Genomic DNA, 20,393 nt, shown 5'->3' on the forward strand with positions numbered 1-20,393 from the left:
TGAACAGACAATCAATTGGAAAAAAGTCGAAATATTTAATATTTATTATATAGTACAGTCTCTTAAGTTTACGCTTAGATATTCTAGAGCAAAATATGTTTTTTATTTGATTTACTTAACCAATACTTTCTCTGTTCTTCTAGTTGTCATTGCTTTTTGTTACTAATTTTTTTTTGTTATAAGGCCACATTTACTGATATATATACTCGGGTATATATAGGCATATAGGATTTTCGGTTTTTAATTTCGATTTTAGCTCAGCTAATTTAGTTTAGGAGTCGGCAAACAATCTTATTTACAAAAATACTCGTACAATACATTTGATGGGCTTCCTTGCGGAATGCAAAGGGAAAATCGACGTCGGAGCTCAACTTTGTTCGCAGCTTTAGGATTACATATACGAGAAATCGAATACTGAATCTAAACTATCGGAACATAACTACATAACGACTATAGGGCGGTACGTATGTCATCTAAACTACTAGAATAAATAGACAACGGCATTATTAACTAACTAAAGCGTAGGCATGGGATCGGGAACGAGTCGAGGTGGAAGCCTGGCTGCTGCTGCTGCTATTGCTTTGAGCACCTTAAGATGTAAACCGTAACTAGGGGCCAACTTAGTACAAAACATCGCGTTACTCCTACAGCTAGGTGTATATGGGCGGATTTAAAAATATCTTTTGTTTGCTTTGCTAATCGTCGTTCATGCTCAAAACTAAATAAGTCGCTCTTCCGGCGGTGGCTTCAGTACGTTGTCCATTTCCAGCCGTGGATTACAATACTCTTGCGCGCTCGGGCTGTAGGTGCCCCTGGTGGCCCGCTTGTTCCTGGCCATCACCAGGAAGGTGCCCAGAAGGGCTCCCGCGATCAGCAGCAGCACCACTACTACAGGTATAACAATGATGGCAATGTCTGTGGTCGAAGGTCCATCCTCCTTGGCCGTTATCTGAAATGGAAAAGAATTTAGTACATAGTTTTCCGTACATTAAATTTGTAGTCTAGGGTATAAGGGCAACTTACCGGTGCTGTGCAGTTCTTGCCTGCAAAACCTTCCGGACACTCGCAGTAGTAGTCCGGTTTGGTGCCACAGGACTCCACGCAGCGACCGCCGTTGGAGCAGAGGTCCGTAGCGTTGCAGGGATCGGTAAAGTTGCAATAGGCTCCGCAATGGGGTTTCTGGCAGATGCACTGGAAGGATCCGGGCTTGTTGAAACACCGGCCCAATCCGCCGCAGTAATCTCCCTCCACGCTGCACTCGTCGATGTCATTCTCACAGCGAATGCCCTCGAATCCGGTGCCCTGGCAATCGCACTCGTACCTGCCGACGAGGTCCTTGCACTGACCTCCGTTCTGGCATGGATTCGATTCGCACTCGTTGATGTCCTGCTCGCACAGACGACCAGTGTATCCTAGGCTGCACTTGCACATCGGTACCTTAACCGTATGAAGTGTTTCGATGAATAAATGATCATTGGGGGAATCTATTTTTAAGGCACTTACCGCTCCTGTGGTCAAACAGAGTCCACCGTTGTCGCAAGGCGTTATTTCACAGAAGGGAATGTCACAAAGTGGACCCTCGAAGCCGGACACGCAGGTGCATGTAAAGTTGTTGCCAGTAGAAGCATCTGCAAGGAGGGAAGATTAGTAATTGTTGAATGAAAAATTTGTAGCATAATAATGCAGCAACACTTACTGAATCCATTCTGGCACGTTGATCCGTTTCGACATGGCTCGTTCTCGCAGGTCATTTGCTTCAGCACGTCGCACTGCGGACCCATATAGTCCTCTGGACAGTCGCACACATACGAGGCGATTAGATCCGTGCAGTTGCCACCGTTGTGGCATGGTTGGTCCGCACACTCGTCGATGTTCTGCTCGCAGTGCTGACCCTCGAATCCTGGCTGACACTGGCAGTAGAAGGCAGCCACCTGGTTGATGCAGGTGCCGTTGTTCATGCATTCCGTGTTAAGACACTCGTCGATGTCCGTGCCGCAATCATCGCCCTCGAATCCAGGCTGACAGGTGCAGGCGTACTCATCCGATGGAGACTGGCAGAAGCCGTCATTTTTGCAGTCCGTCTGGAAGCACAGGATGCAGCCCTCCTCCGGTCGCGTGGCATTTAATCGAAATTGGGCCTTTTGCTGTACCGAAACATTGGTGCGCGAATACAGTTCCGCCATGGAGAAGTAGGGCAGTAGAAGATCGCCGACCCTTGCCTCTCCCACACAGCCCTTAAATTGGGAGCCCTGCTGGGCGGACAGAGTGGATCCACGAGCTTGTCGCGACTCTGGCATGCCACCCAAGTAAACCTGGGTACTTGTAGCGATCAGGGACTGGAAGGCAGCTTGGTCGATGTCGGTGGAAAAGGCTGGCGTCGGATCCACCATCGATTCCCATCCCTTCCATCCGCCCTCCAGTTTGCTGTTGTGTGCCCTTAGGTAAATGCGACTCCATTCTCCGTCGGTGTTCTCCTTCTCAAAGCGGGCAGACTCGCCAAAATGCAGCGCACTGAGCTTCCAGGTGATGGTCACACGTCCCCCGTTTACTCCGATTTCAAAGAATCCGTCCACATTGTCGATGTACAGGAGAGTTCCTCCAGCACGAGTGCGGAAGGCAATATCAATCACCGGTTTGAGGATCTGCTTGGGAGCCGCTTCACTGACAATATCGTCAGATTGAGGCTCCTGGAAATAGAAGAAGGCAAGAGGGCTGCGTTCCTGGCCAGTAAAAGTAGTGTTGGTAACACACTCATAGCCATCGTCCAGATTTTGGCACAAGCTTTGGCCCGGACATGTAACGTGTTGGCAGAATTCGATCTCCTGGCAATTCTTGCCCTTGTAGCCATTGGGACACTTGCATGTGTAGTCGTTCCATGTGTTCCTGCACTCTGCGTTATGCAGACACGGATTCTTTCGGCACAAATCATCGGACACCTCACCAGGTAACACAGAGGCGCGATCGATGGTTACAGCGCCCAGGGGCTTGGCATTCACTTGGACGTCCGTCACATTCAGGGAATACATCTCGACAATCAGATTGAGCGAACCGTTGCTGACCTTCACGTCTTGGATTATGCCCTTGAAGTAGTCCCTGCTGTCGTCCGCCTCCTTGGGCACTGTTGTGTCTTCAATGGGTACTCCTGCTCCCGGAACCGGAACCATACCTGGTTCTGTGGTCGCTCCCAGAAGTGACTCGCGTGTGGGTGCAGGTCCGCCCAAGTAAAGCACCTGTGCATCCAGCAGACCCGTCGTGGACAACGTCTTGCGGAAGTACTCGGTGCCATTGAGCTTGACCTGCACGAGCGTTTGATTGCGCACCACTTCGATCAGGTGGTTATAGCCGTTGTCCAACTTCTGGCCACCAACGGTGTAGGCCTCCGGAGTGCCGCTAAACTGCATCTTTACCAGCAGTTCTCCGCCATGTAATTTGGCCGCCACATATGAGTCCCCAACATCTGTTCAAGTATTAAGAGACAGGGTTAATTTACGTGCATTTTGAATTCGATTTCAACTCACTTTTAGTGGGCGCTTTGCGTGGATCGGTGCCCAAGTAAAAGACTTGGCCGGTTGGCTCGCGGGTACGAATAAACATGGAAATGTCTAGGATGGATCGAATGGCTCGCCTAGCCACATCTGTGGTCTCCACAATCACAGCCGAGTGGGTGGTGTTCTCGTGGCCAAAAGTAGCTGCAGTCATATCTAATGAAAGCGAAATTATAACGTTTCAAAACCTGTATGCACTATCTCCGCTCAAGACTACTTACTGTGCTGACATGTGTGTCCAAAGAAGGGTCTGGGACAATGACAAGCGAAGGTGTGCCAAAGGTCCGTGCATTCACCGTTCGAATGGCAGGGATTCGGTTTACATTGCTCCGTGCGAGGACAACCGCTTTGGACATTTTCCAGCTTGGTGTAGCTGACATTCGCATCCTGCTCATCGGGAAAGATCCATTTACCATTGACCATGATGTCCTGCATGCAGCCCACAAAAGCTGACGGCTGGTGGGTGAGGTGGCGCAGATAGGACTTCAGATTGGGAATAGTGCCGCCCAGATATGTGCGCGGAAACGAGGGCTGGCTGTTGTTGGCCGTTTCATAGGAGCCAACCGGAAAGATGGCCTGCTCGTCGTTGGCCGAAAGAACTAAATGCGATGTGTTTATGGCCACAAATACCTTGTGCCAGTTGCTGTCGTTCAGCTTCGATCCGATAAACACGCCCTCCCACTTATTAAGTAGCGAGGAGTGTAGATTCAGACGTCCATTAATCAGCTCCAAAATGTAGCTAACTGGTTCATTCTTTTCGCCGGTGGTTCCAAAGGCCAGAACTCCATTGGGCAGAGTGGTCCTAAATTGAAGATTAATGTCGTAGCCCTCCTCGCGTTCCGTGGTCACCGAAATCAAGCTAGTGGCCACCATAGACAGCGTGGTGGTCTTCTCGCATTTATCGCCTTGGAAACCGTTCTCGCAGGTGCAGTTGTACAGATGAGTTACCTCGTTGATCAGATACGGCAAGCATGCGCCGCCATTTAAGCAAGGCTGCAAAAAACGGAACAAACATTATAATAAAGATATATTTAATTTTAATTGAGAGACTTACATTCTGGTCACAGCCTTTGAGGAGCACGGAACAGTTTTTGCCTCCGTAGTTCGCATCGCAGTCGCAGTCGTAGTCGTCTATCTGGTCGTAACAAGTGCCCCTCTGGCAGGGATTATAGCGATCACACTCATCTATGTTGATCTCACAGTGGGTGCCCTCGAAGCCAGGTTCGCACTCGCAGGTATAGGTGCCAATCTGCAGATAAAGACAAGTTGAATATTAAATCTCATGGTTTATAAATCCTTAGTTTGGTAACTCACTCCATCATTGCAGTTTCCGTGCTTACTGCAAGGATTACTGTCGCATTCATTAATGTTGATCTCGCAGTTCTTGCCAATGATGCCGGGCACACAGACGCACTCGTAGCTGAGGAATATTTAGGTTAGTCCACAAATCTAAAATAGGATTGCGCTTCAAATGACTTACCCGCTGGCATTCTCGAAGGTGAAGGGCTGGCTAAACACCTTGGGCAGATCAGTGATCCGACTCATTTGGTAGAGCGTCATGTTGGAACGCTCCAGGCAGTTGCCATTGTACTGGCAAGGATTACTCTCGCACTCGTTGATGTCCTGCTCACAGTTCTTGCCCTTGTAGCCGTTGTGGCAGTCGCAGAAGTAGTCCTTAACCTTGTCCACGCACTTGGCACCATTCGTGCACGGATTCGAGAGGCATTCGTCTATGTTCAGCTCACAATTCTGGCCCTCATAACCGGTGCCACTGCAGTCACACCGGAAGCCGCCCAATTGGTCGATGCACTGACCTCCATTCAAGCAGGGATCTCCCACACAGTCGTCGATGTCGATGTCACAGATGCGGCCCGTCATTCCCGGAATGCAGTTGCAGGTGAAGTTGTTGATCCTATCAATGCAGGTGGAGCCGTTCGAGCAGGGATTACTACCGCACTCATCGATGTCCACTTCGCAGTTCTCGCCCTCGTATCCTGGTTGGCATACGCATTCGTAGGCATTTATCTAAATTATTAAAATTTGATTAAATATTTAGTTTGGGGTAATACTCGATTTTTGGTAATCATCAAGCATTATTAAAGTTATTTGATTGGAAATTCATAAGTGGACTAGCTTACTAAGCTTCTAAGCATTAGCATCGGGAATAGTTCATAAAAATCTAAGCTCCCACTCACTTGTCTCAAAATCCGATGCTTTCCGAATTTAAAGAAAAACAACTAATTACACTTTAGTAACAAACTAATCCTCAGTCAGCAGCGGCAGACTCGGATCCAAATCCGACTGCCATCTACCTACCTTGTTGTGACACGTGGCTCCGTTGAGGCAGGGAAAGCTGAGGCATTCGTCCACATCGGAATCGCAGTGGACTCCGGTAAATCCAGGTGTGCAATAGCACTTGTACGATCCCTTCTCGTTCTTGCAGATACCATTGCCGCAGATCTTCGGATGCAGTGTGCACTCGTCCACGTCGTTGCCGCAGGTACGTCCAGTCCATCCCCGGGTGCACTTGCACTCGTAGTCTCCATTCGGTAGGTCCACGCACTCTCCGCCATTCTGGCACGGTTGGGTGGCGCACTGGTTGCACACCTTGTTCTCCGGACAGAGGCACTGGTTCTGGACACAAACCATCGGCTCCTGGCAGTTTAGTGGCGAACAGTTTTCGGCCTTCTCGCAGCGATCTCCCGAATAGCCGACGGCGCAGTAGCAGTGGGTTCCGTTCATGGAGCAGGTGCCTCCATTGAGGCACTTTCCATTGGTGGCATTGCAGTTGATGGGTGTCAGGGCCAAAGCAGCCGCTCCATCGCCCGTGCTCGTTTGACAGTTGTAACCTGTGATTGTCTCTAGAGATTAGTATGCAATAGGACTTGGCTTTACTATTTAACTAACTAAATAGTTGTGGAATAAATATTTTAAAGTATATTTCGGATTGCTCAAAGTGTTGACCAAGTATTAATTGTTTAACTAGATCTACTTTTCTACGTATTTAAAGTTAGCTTATCTGGGGTTGCACTAAAAGTTTACAACTGGTTAGATTTAAACTAGAATCTTGAATGAATCCACAATGTTGATTATTCTGGAATTATTCTGTATTATTAGATAATTCTTTTGCTTAAATTACCACTGGAAAGGGGGAACCCCTAGCTCCATAGTAAATAGCTTTATAGGTACCTCAGCGAAGTGGATTCAGACAGGACCCTGGTCGAAATCAATATCATTTTAAACCCATTAACCGCATGCAAATTAAACTCCCGTGAGTGGATCAACCATGACATGCACACTTTTAGGACAACCCCGGACAGATGTATGCCAAACCTGTGTATCCACTAGCACAAATACAGGAATAATTGCCACTATAGCCCAGGCAGGTGCCACCGTTCAAGCAGTTTTCTTGGGGACATGCATTCAGGGAGGCCGAGCGTTGGGTCGGAGATTGCAGTGGCTGTTGTGGTGGCTTCCTGTGGTGGCTACCGCTGGTGGTCGTTCCCACCGATGTACGGCCGGTTGTTATTGGAGGTATCTTGGTGGTTGTTAGGGTGTTGGGAATAGCTGGGTTAGGGTTTGCTGTGGCTCTTGCCGTTGTTGTGGGCTCTTGTTCTGGTGTCGGTGTGGTTGTTGTTGGCAGGCAGTGACCAATGGGGCCTACGATTATTACCCATCAAACGCAACATGGTTTTGTACAATACAAGATTAGGCCATTAGCTTATAGCAAATAAATATACATATACATATATATACACACTTAGTGTGGATGATGGCGAGTTGTTATCAAATGAGCAAATATCTAAGGGAATATGCAACTATACAAGAACCCCCTCTTTCAGTACTACCGCATCCATTGCACCTACTTAGTTTTAGCTCACAACGCTTGCGTTTGAGCCACTCGGGCGAAATGTAGCGCTTCTTCTTTTCGCTGGGGCACAGCGTGGCATCGAGAATGTCCAGCTCGAGCGGAGTCAGCGGCTCCAAGTCGGAAGCTTATATTTATCCCAATTGATTAGGTTGCGAATTAAAGACCATAAGACCCAAAGTAAGCGAGTGAATATTCATGCAATGCCCAGCAAATGATTCCCATAACCGGAAAGAATGGAACTTGGAACTCACCCGATGAGCCTGGCTTACACACGCACTTGCCGCCAACACACTCCGAATCGATGGGACACTGCTGGGCGCAGCTGGGTGCGATCTGGCACAGTTCACCCGTGTACTCCGGCGGACAGAGGCACTGGAAGCCGATCTGTTTGTCCAGGCAGGTGCCGCCGTTCAAGCACTGCTGCGTCTGGCAAGTCATGGGTCGATCACAAATCTCACCGCCCCAACCGTCCAGACACTGGCAGGTGTACCAGCCGTAGGTATCGAAGCATCTGCCGCCGTTCAGGCACGGATTCTTGTCGCACTCATCCACATTCGTCTGGCAGAAGGCACCCGTGTAGCCGGTGCCGCTGCAGTCGCAGCTGAATCCATTGATGCGGTCGATGCAGCTGCCGTTGTTTTGACACGGCTGTGATGCGCACTCATCCGTGTCCACCTCGCACCTGGCACCAGCGTATCCCTTGGGACACTCGCAGGTGAGTGCTCCACTTCCGCCAATCACCACACACGCTCCATTGTTCAGGCAGGGATTCGTCTGGCAGAGTGGATGGATGTTCACCTCCGTCTCGCAGTGCTGACCACTGTGGTTGGGATCACAGAAGCACTGGTAATCCCCTCGTGAGTTCTCCAGGCAGGAACCGCCGTTCTCGCACGGATTCTTGGCACACGGTGAGCCATTGTCCTTCTGGCAGTTCTTTCCCGAGTAACGTGCCGTGCACCGACACTCGTATCCGTCGGGACTCGAGGAGCAGGTTCCATGGCCCATGCATGGGTCATTCAGACAGAAGTTGTCCGGCAGTCTGGTGAAAAGATCGTGATCACTGCAGGGACCTGGTGTCAAGGGACAGTGGCCAAAGACCACATTCTGCACGGTCGAGTTGTTCACAAACTGCAGACCTGGTCCATCCAGGAGGCAGCCGGAGAAGGAGTTGCCCAGTATCAAGATGGCGTCCTTGTAGCCGATGTCCTGGTTCGTCAGGAACTGGCTGTTGTACGTGGAGTTGGCTGTGGAAGGAGAACAAATGAATTCACATTATTTTCTAGTAATTAATATTCTCTTGGTTTGTTTGCTCATTTAACTCGCTTCTCTCACGTATTCTTTACAATCGTTGAATTGATTTTTCGAATGAGTTCATCATTACCCCTTTTCTGCCTCTATTCAGTTAGCCAGCACAATTGCATTACTTAACCCTCGTGCTGTGATTCACATCCATGTGCTTTGCTGTCCACGACTGACCCGAATGAGTGGGTGGGTGATAGAGCCCATTCCATTCCGGCACAAATCCAATTTGGGGCAGTCAGGAAGACATGGTTACTTACCAAATATGCTTGCCGCGCGATCCACATGCAGATAGAGATTGCCGTACTCGTACTTGAACTGCAGCGTATGCCAGCGGTTGTCCAGCAGTTGGTAGGGCAGCTTGACATCCAGCCGGTTGTTGGGCCCATGGACGGCGGGTCCGGCCAGTGAGATTTGCAGAAAGTCATTGAGCACTGAGATTACAATGGAGTTCTTGTTGTACTGCTGGGCGAGGATCTCGCCGCCGCGGCACGAGCGGAAACTAATCGCCGAGTGGTCCCAAATGGGCATCGGCGTGGTCAGGCGGAGGTAAGTGGAGCCATTAAAGTATGCCTCCTTCGTTGGCACCGCCACTGAGGCGACATCTGCAAGACAAGATCAAGATTGCCAGGGTTAGTGGGATTAGCCAATGCACTGAAAAGAATTTCCTATAAATAGTTTTAATCATAAATAGAAGTAGCTAAGAAGTGTATGTATGTAGATACCCGCGTGCAACTGATATGAACCACCCAATTTCACTTGAAATCCAAACTTAATTCATATAAAACCGGAAACCTGCAGTAATTTCGCTGAATGCATTGGTTGATGGGTGAATTAAATGAAGTGAGTGAAATAAAAGCATGACAAGGCCAGGTCGGTACGGTTCGGGCCAAGTCAAGTCAAGTCGGGCTCCCATTTAACTAATCGCATTTCATTCGCATTTGGCCAACGCATTTGTAACCGTAGACTTCCTCATTTCGCGTATTTGGCACACAGCACACGGCAAATGGCCAATTGGTTTACTTTGGCTTACATTTTCCCACTGCTGTTTAGTTCAGCATTTTCATTTTCGCCGCGTCTCTGTCCATTGCTCTCCGGCTAAGAAAGTGTTTTGTCTTTCGAATAGCATTGACCAAATTAGACGAGTTGCCAGTTGCCATGGCCCGGCACATGCCACTTAAATGGTAATCAGTTAAAGGCACCCGTCTGCTCAACTTTCGTTTGCGCTGATCACCAAAGCGCAGAATCAATTTCAGCTTCAGTAGAAAAACAGCCACCGCAGACCAGAAGACTCCATAACTGACTACAAGTCGCTTCTTTTTTTTTTTATTCACATTTTCTAAACAAATACGAAAAAATGGCAAGGCGAAACTAACTAGCTTTCTTGTGCACGAGGCGTTAAGATTTGCAAAGAGGGAAACTGTGAATGTACCAAATGTACATATGTACAACTTAAATAGACTTGCATGTTCATAAGCTGGTTTTCATCAATAGTCTGCAGATCAAACAAAAACCTGCAGAAAAAACAAACCTAAACAAAATCTTAAAACGGAAAGAAAGCGGCTCAGGAAAAAGTTATTAGCGAAAGGAAATCGAAACAAAATTCAGCGAAACCTTTCGTTTTTACATAAATTCGATTTTTATACAACAAATCTCTTTACAATAAGTTAGTTATTAAAAGCCAGGAAGCCTGTTATAATGCAATGCTTAAATAGCTTATTATGAGTTTAGAGTATTCATGCTTTTTCCTTGAGATGAACTAGACAGCGTTTGATTTATTTTACATACGCTATATACTTTTTAATTTGTTCACATATTGATGGTTTGCATTTGCCATTTATGATTTTTAACAACTCGGTGTCATTCAAAAACCGAAAAGACCATTGCTGTTTCAATGGCACTGTCCATGCTGAGATTTATGACCAAAAAACAACATTTACTTAAGTTTATTTCCCCTTAATAATGCTGGCACATGTGTACTTGAGTATTTTTGCACTTCCCACACGCAGAAGAGATCATTTTAGCACCTCCTGACTCCAATGAACCCGTCTGTGGTCCGCTGTGCCCTTTGGGCTGCCCTGACCCATGGCAGCCACGAGCTTAGAAAGCGCTTGGGGGACTTTGGGGTACTTGGAAGACTTGGAAGACCTCGACAGAACCCGAACCAGGTTTAAACACAGCGGGCAACAAAATACAATAGTTTATGAGGCCATCGATTTTGCCGCCTCTTTTTACGCGCTCTTCTCAAACATTTTATTTCGTAGCCATTCAAAGGCGATTTGTTTCGCTATTTGCATTGACAGTACGCTGTTGTTGTCACCTCTGTGATTATGTGTGCCAGGTGAGAAGGGGGCGTGGCCGGGAGGCGGGCAGCCAAGGTGTAGTTGGTGAGCAAGTAAATAAGTCGCAAGCAAAGTAGCTCATAATTATATTATACTCACGTACGAAACTATGCAGAAAAGTATTCAAAAGTTAAACGGCAAAAATGCTATAAAAATCACACATGTACACGGAGAAAAACAAAAGCCTCAAATTAACAAAAAATTACAAAATTGAATTCATTTACTAGTTTGTTACTTCCTTATTGTAGTCTTAATTTATGAACTTTAGTTTATTTTACATTAAAATTGTACTCAAGTAATAGTATTTTTAATCGAAACAAAATGTATTTCATCTCAAAACCATATGTATCTACTTGTAGAACCAGAATTCGATTGGATTGGTCGTTTATATAATCGTTCCGTTGACTGTTTAGATTGGCCGCAAACAAACGGAACGGAAATTTCATAATCATAACCAGCGGCAAGAATTCTATTTCCATTTTTTATGCTTTTTTGCCGTTTTTCGAGTTTTTTGTTTATTATTTTCAGTTGTGCCATGAATGACTCGACTTTGGAACTGCAAAAGTCTGGTTTAATTCTGCTTTGGAGAGCGTAAGAATTCTTTTTAGCGGTGTCATAAAAGAAACAGTTTAATAGCTTCTTCGTCTTTTGTCAAAAGCATTCTGGGCAATCTGCTGGAAATGCTTTTTAAGCTTTTAATAATGGTCTCGCTTGGAGTTTTTCGAGGACAAAGATTGTTTTGTGCCCGTTTCTTAGAAAGAGGCGTGGCAAATAACCAGAACCTACGAATTTTAAATGATCTTTATTGTGACAGCTTTGAGATTGTGAGCTATTTTCGTAGATTAAAGTGTTATGAAAGTTCCTATTGTACTCTTCTTGCATAATCTTTAGAAATGAATTTGAAAGTATCCGTGTCTTCTATATAATATAAACTATACAATTCCGTGCCTAGCTGGCACTTAACTGCTACTTAAATGATGAGCTACTTTAAATAGTAACTCCCTTTAGTCGTTCATTGCAACCTATAATTAATAGGCTGACCATCATGCTTTTGCAAATTGTTTTGCTCACTTAATGGGAACTATATAATAATTTCTTTGCGGAGTTTCCCTAAAACTGCAGAGCCCCTATACTTTAGTAAATTTTCCAATTTAAAAGAGAAAACGCTCTGGATCTTCAATCCATCGTCGAGATAATCACTCATTTTAAGTTCCCCCATTTCAGGTTTCCCATACTATTTACCACCCGTAAGAAACGAGTGATTTATGCAAAAAAAAAATGGTATGCGAAAAACTTTACTATGGAGGAAATGAATACTGCCAATTCCTGACCCACCCGCACTCACACCTCGAGTTGGCTAAAATGAGAGGCTCTCTCCAGTAGACCCAGTTAACAAAAACATTCAGCCCATTGCAACACACACACACACTCGCATGGCAATGGTGTAAGACACAACATAAGTAGATGTATGCAAATTGGCTCAGCTCGCTTTGCTTCGGTTTTACCTCAAGCTCTGCCAGTTGCATTTTGCATTTTGCATTTCGGATTTTGCACTGCATTCTGTTGGTGTGACTAATCAGCGTCAGCATATGCAAAAAACAATGCCGCACCGAGTGCAATACCAACGTGGAGTGTCTACACACAGCTGCGATCAGAATAATAGCAACCGAGAGCTCTGAGGCTTTAAACAATGGATAATATTTTTGTGAAAATATAAAGATCTATAGCAGCATCAAAAATAATACCTATATCGTTCGACTTTCAAGCATTTTCATTATTATCTAAATGGCAGCTGTGCACACATCCAAATGCATATTAACTTCGCTGACAGATGTCACCATAAGCTATTGCATTTGGCATTTTTTTCACGAACTTTTCACGATTCTAAAGCCTGAAGAGCTCTTTTGCTTGTCATCCCCCATACCTTCCCCCTTTTTTACATGCATCCAACCCTTATCCGAAGTTGCAGGTCCGCTGTTTGGCCACAACAAAACAGGTTGCACGTTGCTAACTGGGCTAACTTGAACGGTTGCCGAGGATTTTGTTTTAGTTTCTCCCTCAAACAGAAAAACACTTGAAGTAAAGTGGTAAATTGAGATGATAGAACCACCATTATTTAAGATTTAAATTTTCACAAAAGTTAGTGTAAAATACCTACATATCGTTAGAGAAAGTCTACAAGAGTATTGAATTGGTTTAAATATATCTTTTTTTTCTGTGCAAGTATTCGTTTTTTGTTGATGCGGGCCACTCTCTGCATTTGGTCATACTTCAATTCTTTTAGCTTCGTTTAAATGGTATATGGGGGTACATGACTATAGTCATGTTGCCTCACTTGGCAACCCACACAAAAACACGTTAACTAGTATTGTTGTTTTCAATTTTTGCTCTAAATACTTTTTACTTTTTCCGCAGCTTTTGAGTAACCGAACGCCCACGAAAAATTTCATTTTGCACTCGATTGTTTTGTGGTTTTCATTTCGCTTATCGGATGTTCAGATGTTCAGAAGTTGCATAAATTAAATTTGACCGAATTACACTTTTTTCCGTTTCTGTATTTCATTTGTTTGACGGCTGCAACAACAATAACACTGTTTTTGTTTTGTCTAATTAAGTTTGAAATTTTTTAATTGCATTTTAATTGTTGAATTTTCGTTTTCAGTTTTCGTTGTCTGTTCGTTATTTTTCTAATAATGGAAAAGTGAAAACGTGTCGCGATTAAAATTTAATTACAGCTTGTTGATAATACGATTATCGAAAGGGCTTAATTGCACTCGATGCTCAATGAATAAGAGAGCTATAGATATTTTTATATACGGGCAAATGATCACGGGGAAGATCTTAAACAAAGATAAGCGGAAAAATAATGAAAACGCAATTTTAATAAAGTTTTTTTTGTTGTTAAATTTTTCTTGTTATCTAAACCTTGTAGTTTAGCTAAGGAAACTTAAATGGATTTATATTATTAAAAGTGGAAATGGGTATTTAATTAATAGTAGCCAGGTATGGATACATTTCCGCTATGAGGCTTGTTTGGTTAAACTTTTCGGAAGTTTAATTAATCTCTTAGGAATTCTAAAGTAAACTAAGACATATTAAAATCAAAGAGTTATATGTCATAGCGCAGAACGGTATCTTCGTTATGAAAAATAGATACCAACTGTAACAAAGATCAGAACTATCTTTCAAGCTTCAGCCAACAATTCTTCTAGGGTACATGGTATAATCCCTGTTGAAAATGGTTCCTTTGTTGCGTTCCCTGGAGTCAACGCCTTTCTTCCCAAGATTAGTTAGTTCCCATGTCCAACGCTCTATTCTATAACTTACACATTTTCATGTCTGACTGCACTTGAGACCCGAAGAGCACATTGCTCTAAGCCATCATTTGTTCCAACACCTCGTTGGCGAGAAGAAAGAACCGAACCAAACTGAGATACGAATGCGTTCCCACACTAATTTCCGCTTGGGCTTCCAAGAAATGTGGTGAGGAAATACTTTTAAATATTTAAATAAAACCGCCTCTGCTACACAATATGGTAACAATACATTCAAAGTGGTCAGAAGCTAATTAGTTTTCATAAATCAACGTTTCCCATGAAAGCTGCAGATTATCAGGCAAACAAACCTAAAATTTCGAGTGCGTCACCAATCCAGTGGATTCGCTCAAGTTACTCTCATGAAATTGTGCACAAAATTAAAAATAAATAGAAGGTAATAAAATGAAATTGCCACGAACTCGAGAGAAATAATGGCAATGATATCAAAGCATGCATATCAAGGTTTGATATCAGCATACATAAGTGTGAAAAGTTTGAAGTTAGTGTTGACTGCAAGTAACAATTGAAGTTGAAATGAGTTCATTGAATACAATTATTTCGATTTTGTTAATTAATTTTCCTTTTTTGTGCCATTTCTCGTTGAACTTGTCTACAGTTAACCGTGTGAATAAGTCTTAACGTTTAACAGTTAGCGTTTATTCATTAATATCTCTGGTTCTGGGAACAGCAAGATGACTCTCAAGCGAAAAGATCCCCAAAAATAAATGCTTAGAATGGGGCACTCTCAAAATTAGACTCGCTTTTTCTCTCCCCCGCTCGTTTGGCGCCGTTCTGTATTTTTCTTTTTTTGTTATTTTTTTTTTTATAAGCCAACTCTGCGCAGGCGCGCCTGGGAACCAGTTTTGTGGCAGTCGGTGTGTTGTGTTGTTGCTCGACCGCTTTCTGTGTGTTGCCAACAAGGCGGCCCTTGTACATTCTGTGGGCCTGGAAAAAGGGGCGGCCAGACCCGTTCACAAACTGGCACAAAGCAATGAACTGTTGAATAAAACAAAACCGAAAACACGCCTGAGAATCTTTTCCGGTGCGTCCCCAAAGAGCAGCACCACCACATCCACCAGCACCACCAGAATCACCAGAACCGCTGGAATGAACCTCTAGAACCTTCAGAACTTACAAAACCGCCTGAACCCACAAACTGGGCAAACACAGACTTCGGGTGTATAAACGCAGTCCGTGGGCGTTGCACCGCGGAAAGGTTTTCAAAATAAATTTAGGGCTGTGAGTAATTATGGAAAAATGTGTAAAATCATATCAGGAAGTGACTTGACACATTCAGAAGGGCATACTGTACATCACGGTAGTATAAACTATAAAGAATTTAAGCCAAAGAAATAAGTATAGAGAATAACATCCCAGTATATATGTATATTTAAAAACCCTGCTACCTTATATAAGCTTTGGTTTGTGAGTTGCGAATCACAATGTGCTATTAATATGGTCACAAATAAATATTAAAAGCACGCATTCTGCGTCCGTTAATTGCCTTCAGAACCGTGGAGTATTCCCCAATTTCCCAGCTCAATTACCAAACAATTTGTGTTCGATTTCAGTGCGTTGTGGCCCATGGTATCGTTGTTGCTGTGACTTAATGCTAACAATGGAATTTGTTGTTGCTGGCAGTACGCTGCGTATGCAAATAGCGACAGATAAAACGCCACTACGTGATCACCGCGATAAAGACAATCCAACAGACAGCATTGAACAACGCCCACAAATTTTAAACATTTGTTTGCATCCCAATTTTTTTGGAATTAATATCGTGTAAAAGCGAAAGCTGCACAGTCTTTTTTAGTTTACTATACTGTCTCTTTACGATATATTGTTATATTGTTTCTCATATTTGTGGTTTTTGTGCATCGGTAATTTCCCAAGGTGGCTGGCTAATCGATGCAGACGCAGAAAACAGGCAACGTTGCAGTTAGAAACTAGAAAGAACTATGCAGTTGTCTCGACCTCAAGTTACCTCAGTCTAACTTACAACAGAAGGCTATATCCCAAATATTTCGGCTTTAGACATAATAGGTCTTGAGATCTGGGCTCTGCATTCTCAGTATTCCACTTCCGCCACAACTCCATGTTCCCCCATCAAGAAGTGGGTAGTAAAGTACCCCATAACCTTTAAAGGACGGGGGCAAATCAGTTCTTTTTTAGTTATACTCTGGCTATTTTTATAGACCTGGCTAACGACTTGCACTAATGGCCAACGTCAGGCAATGGTCGCGGCCGGCTGCGTAGGCCCACGGAACATGGCCCACGACGACCTGCGTCACGGCCGATTGCACTTTAACACTTGACCAGACCAGGCTGAAACACCGGACATCGGTGACCGTAGAGTGGAGAACGCGGGTGTGTCCCGCGCACAATTTCCATTCTCGATTTTCATTTACGTGCCAGAGAATTTCCATAAACTCGCGGGGTCACGTGTTGTTATCGTTAACGCAATGCAGGTAGTTTTGGTACATTTGTGTTTTCCCTCCACTTTTCCTGCGTGCAGAGAGTACCTGCGCCGCGATTTTCCCCTGAAAATGATGGATTATAGCTGTTTAGGGCGGAAATTCAAACGAAAGCCGTACAGAAACCACTCTCGACGTGAAGATGACGCTGATGATCTTCGCTGTCGGTGTCTGGATTTTACGATTGTAGCAGCTATAAACCAGTTGCTGTGAGATGCCTTACAGGGATTTCCCAAACCAGACATTCATTTTCTCTTTCTTTCATTTGCCAGTTTTCCCTGTCAATCATAAACCAAAGTCATTTGATAAATTCTGTGATAAAGGTTGTGGTATTTCGGGCCCATTAAGAAGTTGGATGTTACAGCAATTCCATGTTAATGGAAATAAAATGAACTCCAGTATTAGGGTTTTCCACTCTTTTTCTCTTTTATTAAACAAATGATGCACTTGCACTTTTGTAATTAAACTACAAATTTGTTTACTATAAACTCAAAAAGTGGATAACCTGATTTGCTATGTGTTTGCTGCATTCCAGGGCTTTCCCTACCTGGAGCTGGAAAACTCTGTGTCTATCTGTGCTCCCTTTTCCTGAGTGTTCTTCTTATTAACCTATCAACGGAATTGCGGTATTGCTGACGTTGAGTTGGCCGCGCTTTTGCAACTGTTGTACTTCACTTTCCGGCCAAAAGATAAGATTGCGCGTAACAACAGCCGGATGGCTGGCCGCTTGGTGTGGGTTGGTGGTACTCGAATTGTAAATAAATAAACCCAATTTTTGAGGTCGTTTTTGCACAATCCGATGGAAAAAGGGGGCAGACAACACCAAGCCAACTGCACAATTGAGCCGCGGACAAGATGTAACGTAAAATTACACATAATGAGTCAGCAAGAGTTGTGAATCAATTATTATGATCGTTATGCGATAAGTATCACAGATTTCACTGTTGTGATATCGCTAAAGGCGCTTTGAAAATGCAGACAAATGAGGCATTATAGCCAAAAGATCGAACAAGTATCAAAAAATGCAAAAATAATAATTTATTACGTTTTCCGGTTATTTTCCTAAAAATAAGTTATTCATTTTTATGTTACAGAGTGTAGGAAATGCGGGTCAAGTTAAAATATCTCTTCTATTTTCAGTTATTCATTTTTCTTGACTGAGATTGCTAGTATTAACCGCTTTTGAAGCAATAATTTGATTGATTACCTCGCTCAGCGACTAGAGTTGAGGAGTAGTACTATACTAAATATAAATTTATACGCAATCGAAGCTAATACATTTCTAAGCATTCCTTCTGCTTGAGAGATAAGACCGAGCACACAATCATCGAAAATTAGAAATGAGTGTATAATTAACACAGTCAAACTTCAGGTAAGCCAGCTCCGTGAGTCACTTCTTGGAGGAAAACCCGTTGAACGAGTTTTTCGTATGCCCGAAATCAATGGAAATCCAAATTCCTTTTACCCAACATGACTTTTCCTTGGGCCACATCCCCAAAAACACACGAATGCCCCCTTTCACACATACACACGACCTGTTGCTCTGTTTTCCGATTATGAGCTTTTGAAGCATCAGCAAATGTTCTGGCTGAAGCTAAAGAATGCATGTGGCTCAGCATATAAACTATTTACAGTGTGACATCCCTAAAGCAAACTGCTCAGTAAGAGTTAATTAAAATTTATGGAATTTGATGAGTGTTTAAGTTTTAGGAACTTGAGTAGAATTGGTTTATTTTTAAATACAATGCTGCAGGTTTCGTTTAAATGTTAACATTTAAGCCAGGCTTATAGACAATAACAACATTACAAATTCCTTTTAAAGTTGGTAAACATTTAATACATTTTAATAATTTATAATGAGCTTGGTCAATGCAGTGGAGTCATCACCGTAGCTTAAGAACCATGTAAACACTGTGTTGCTCTCTCATGTCCCTGACTATTGTTTCCCATCCTCGCTCCCCATCTCCTTCCGAATGTCCTCGACTCTCGTTCTCTCCATCCATGTGTTCTCTCTCTCACCTGTTGCTAAGTAAATAAGTATGAAGAGCGGTATCCATTGAGGCGACGAATAAACTGAAATGGCGCGCTTGAGCAAATGCGACGTAATTTGAGCTGCGCTTTTCGTGCGGTCTCGACTTCTTGCTGTTGTTGTTGCTGTTTCTACTGATGCCGCCACCGTTGTTGTTGTTCCTGTTGTTGCTTGCCGCTGCTTTTGTTGTTTTGGCAGTGACGCATTCGCGATTATAGCCATGATCGTTGATTTGTTGGCTCCAGTCGTGTTTGTCGTATTGGAAAGGGTTGCGTTTGGCTAGATGTTATTGATATTCAAACGATACTCATTGAGCTTGTTGTTGTTGGCAATTGCATTCTCCCTTTTCTTTCACCTTTCCTCTGCTCCACGCAAACACTCACACGCACAAACACACACGCACACACACGAGCAATCGGCACTTGGCTTAGAACAGGTTATTTTTATTTTTTTTTTAAGTTATATTCCTCTCTTTGCTGGCTGTAGTATTTGCACACTTTCGCACGCGACACTTTCTAGCCTGAATTTGAATATTGAGCACAGAGATTCCGCTTTGAGCCAACTAATTTGCCATTTCTTCCTAGGCCACGATTCTGAATCACACCAACACACACACAAGCACAAGCACAAGCGAGCGCCGAAGACTTGGCTTAAAAGAGAGGTGCGCTGTTCTTGTTGTTGTTGTCGCTGCCCTTTTGAACTGCAAGCAGCACACACACACGCGCGCGCACACACATTGGCCAAAACGGGGGGCAAAAAAACGTTACGAGCGCGAGCGACCAATTAAACACACGTCCGAGCAGCAAGAGAAATTTTCGACCGTTTGAATCGCCGATACTCGATTCATTGGCTTATATACGCTGCAGTGTGACCAGTTCGCTTGGCTTGGTTTGGCCGGATCTGGTTTTCGGTATTGCACCGAGCCGGCATGCATGGTCACACTAAAATTTAAGTTGCACAGTGGTACAAAATGCATATGTAGGAAATACAAAAATACTTAGCTTCTTGATTGTTTTCGCATAAAAATGTAATATTTACTTTGCACTTTTGCTATAACTATTTGATAGATTATTTTATAGTATCTGTATCGGTGTGTAAATGCACGATACGCGAGCTCAGAAAAGTTTGAATTTTGGCGGGAACATTTGAAAGTTAGTTTAAACTTCGTACTGATAGTTTCCGGCTTCATAAGATAACTGAATATATTTGTAAATTGTGACCTAATTTCATTTTCCGCTGTATCCAAGTGCTACGAAAACAACATGCAGCATATTTCACATAGAATTACAGAGCCCTTTAAAAGAACGCGAATCTTAACTTGCGAAAATTTCGCACTCTACATATTTCCAAGCTGGAATGCATAAAACTAAATTCCCCCATAAATCAAGAGGCCGGCGGATAGCAACAACGTACTTAATGTAAATGTAAGCGGCAACAAAGCGCCGACTTATCGGTTATTTCAAAAAGAACCCAGCATAAACAGCCTACGCCGACATGTCGTCGATTTTTGGAGGTC

General features: G+C 43.9%; 1 protein-coding gene across 7 annotated transcripts; it reads right to left on the bottom strand.

Annotated features, from left to right (window-relative positions):
- Positions 1–15: 15 nt before the first annotated feature.
- On the bottom strand, positions 16–19,712 carry LOC6538740 (protein crumbs). Of its 7 annotated transcripts, none has more exons than XM_015193512.3 (15): positions 18,868–19,712; positions 8,976–9,320; positions 7,668–8,660; positions 6,879–7,205; positions 5,862–6,394; positions 5,741–5,758; positions 5,026–5,570; positions 4,860–4,965; positions 4,600–4,794; positions 3,767–4,538; positions 3,519–3,701; positions 1,697–3,457; positions 1,504–1,628; positions 1,024–1,437; positions 16–949 (listed from the first exon to the last, which is right to left on the bottom strand). In XM_015193512.3, the coding sequence occupies exons 1-15, from the start codon at positions 19,097–19,099 to the stop codon at positions 719–721; spliced, it is 6,780 nt and encodes a 2,259-aa protein (XP_015048998.1). In that variant the 5' UTR covers positions 19,100–19,712; the 3' UTR covers positions 16–718. The 7 variants fall into 7 exon arrangements, with proteins under 7 accessions (XP_015048998.1, XP_015048996.1, XP_015048997.1 ...); XM_015193510.3 differs by having other exon boundaries at positions 5,741–5,782; XM_015193511.3 differs by lacking the exon at positions 6,879–7,205 and adding an exon at positions 7,412–7,540 and having other exon boundaries at positions 5,741–5,782.
- Between the last annotated feature and the right edge of the window lie 681 nt (positions 19,713–20,393).

This window comes from Drosophila yakuba, chromosome 3R (genome assembly GCF_016746365.2).
Source record: "Drosophila yakuba strain Tai18E2 chromosome 3R, Prin_Dyak_Tai18E2_2.1, whole genome shotgun sequence".
Classification (NCBI taxonomy): Eukaryota; Metazoa; Arthropoda; class Insecta; order Diptera; family Drosophilidae; genus Drosophila; species Drosophila yakuba.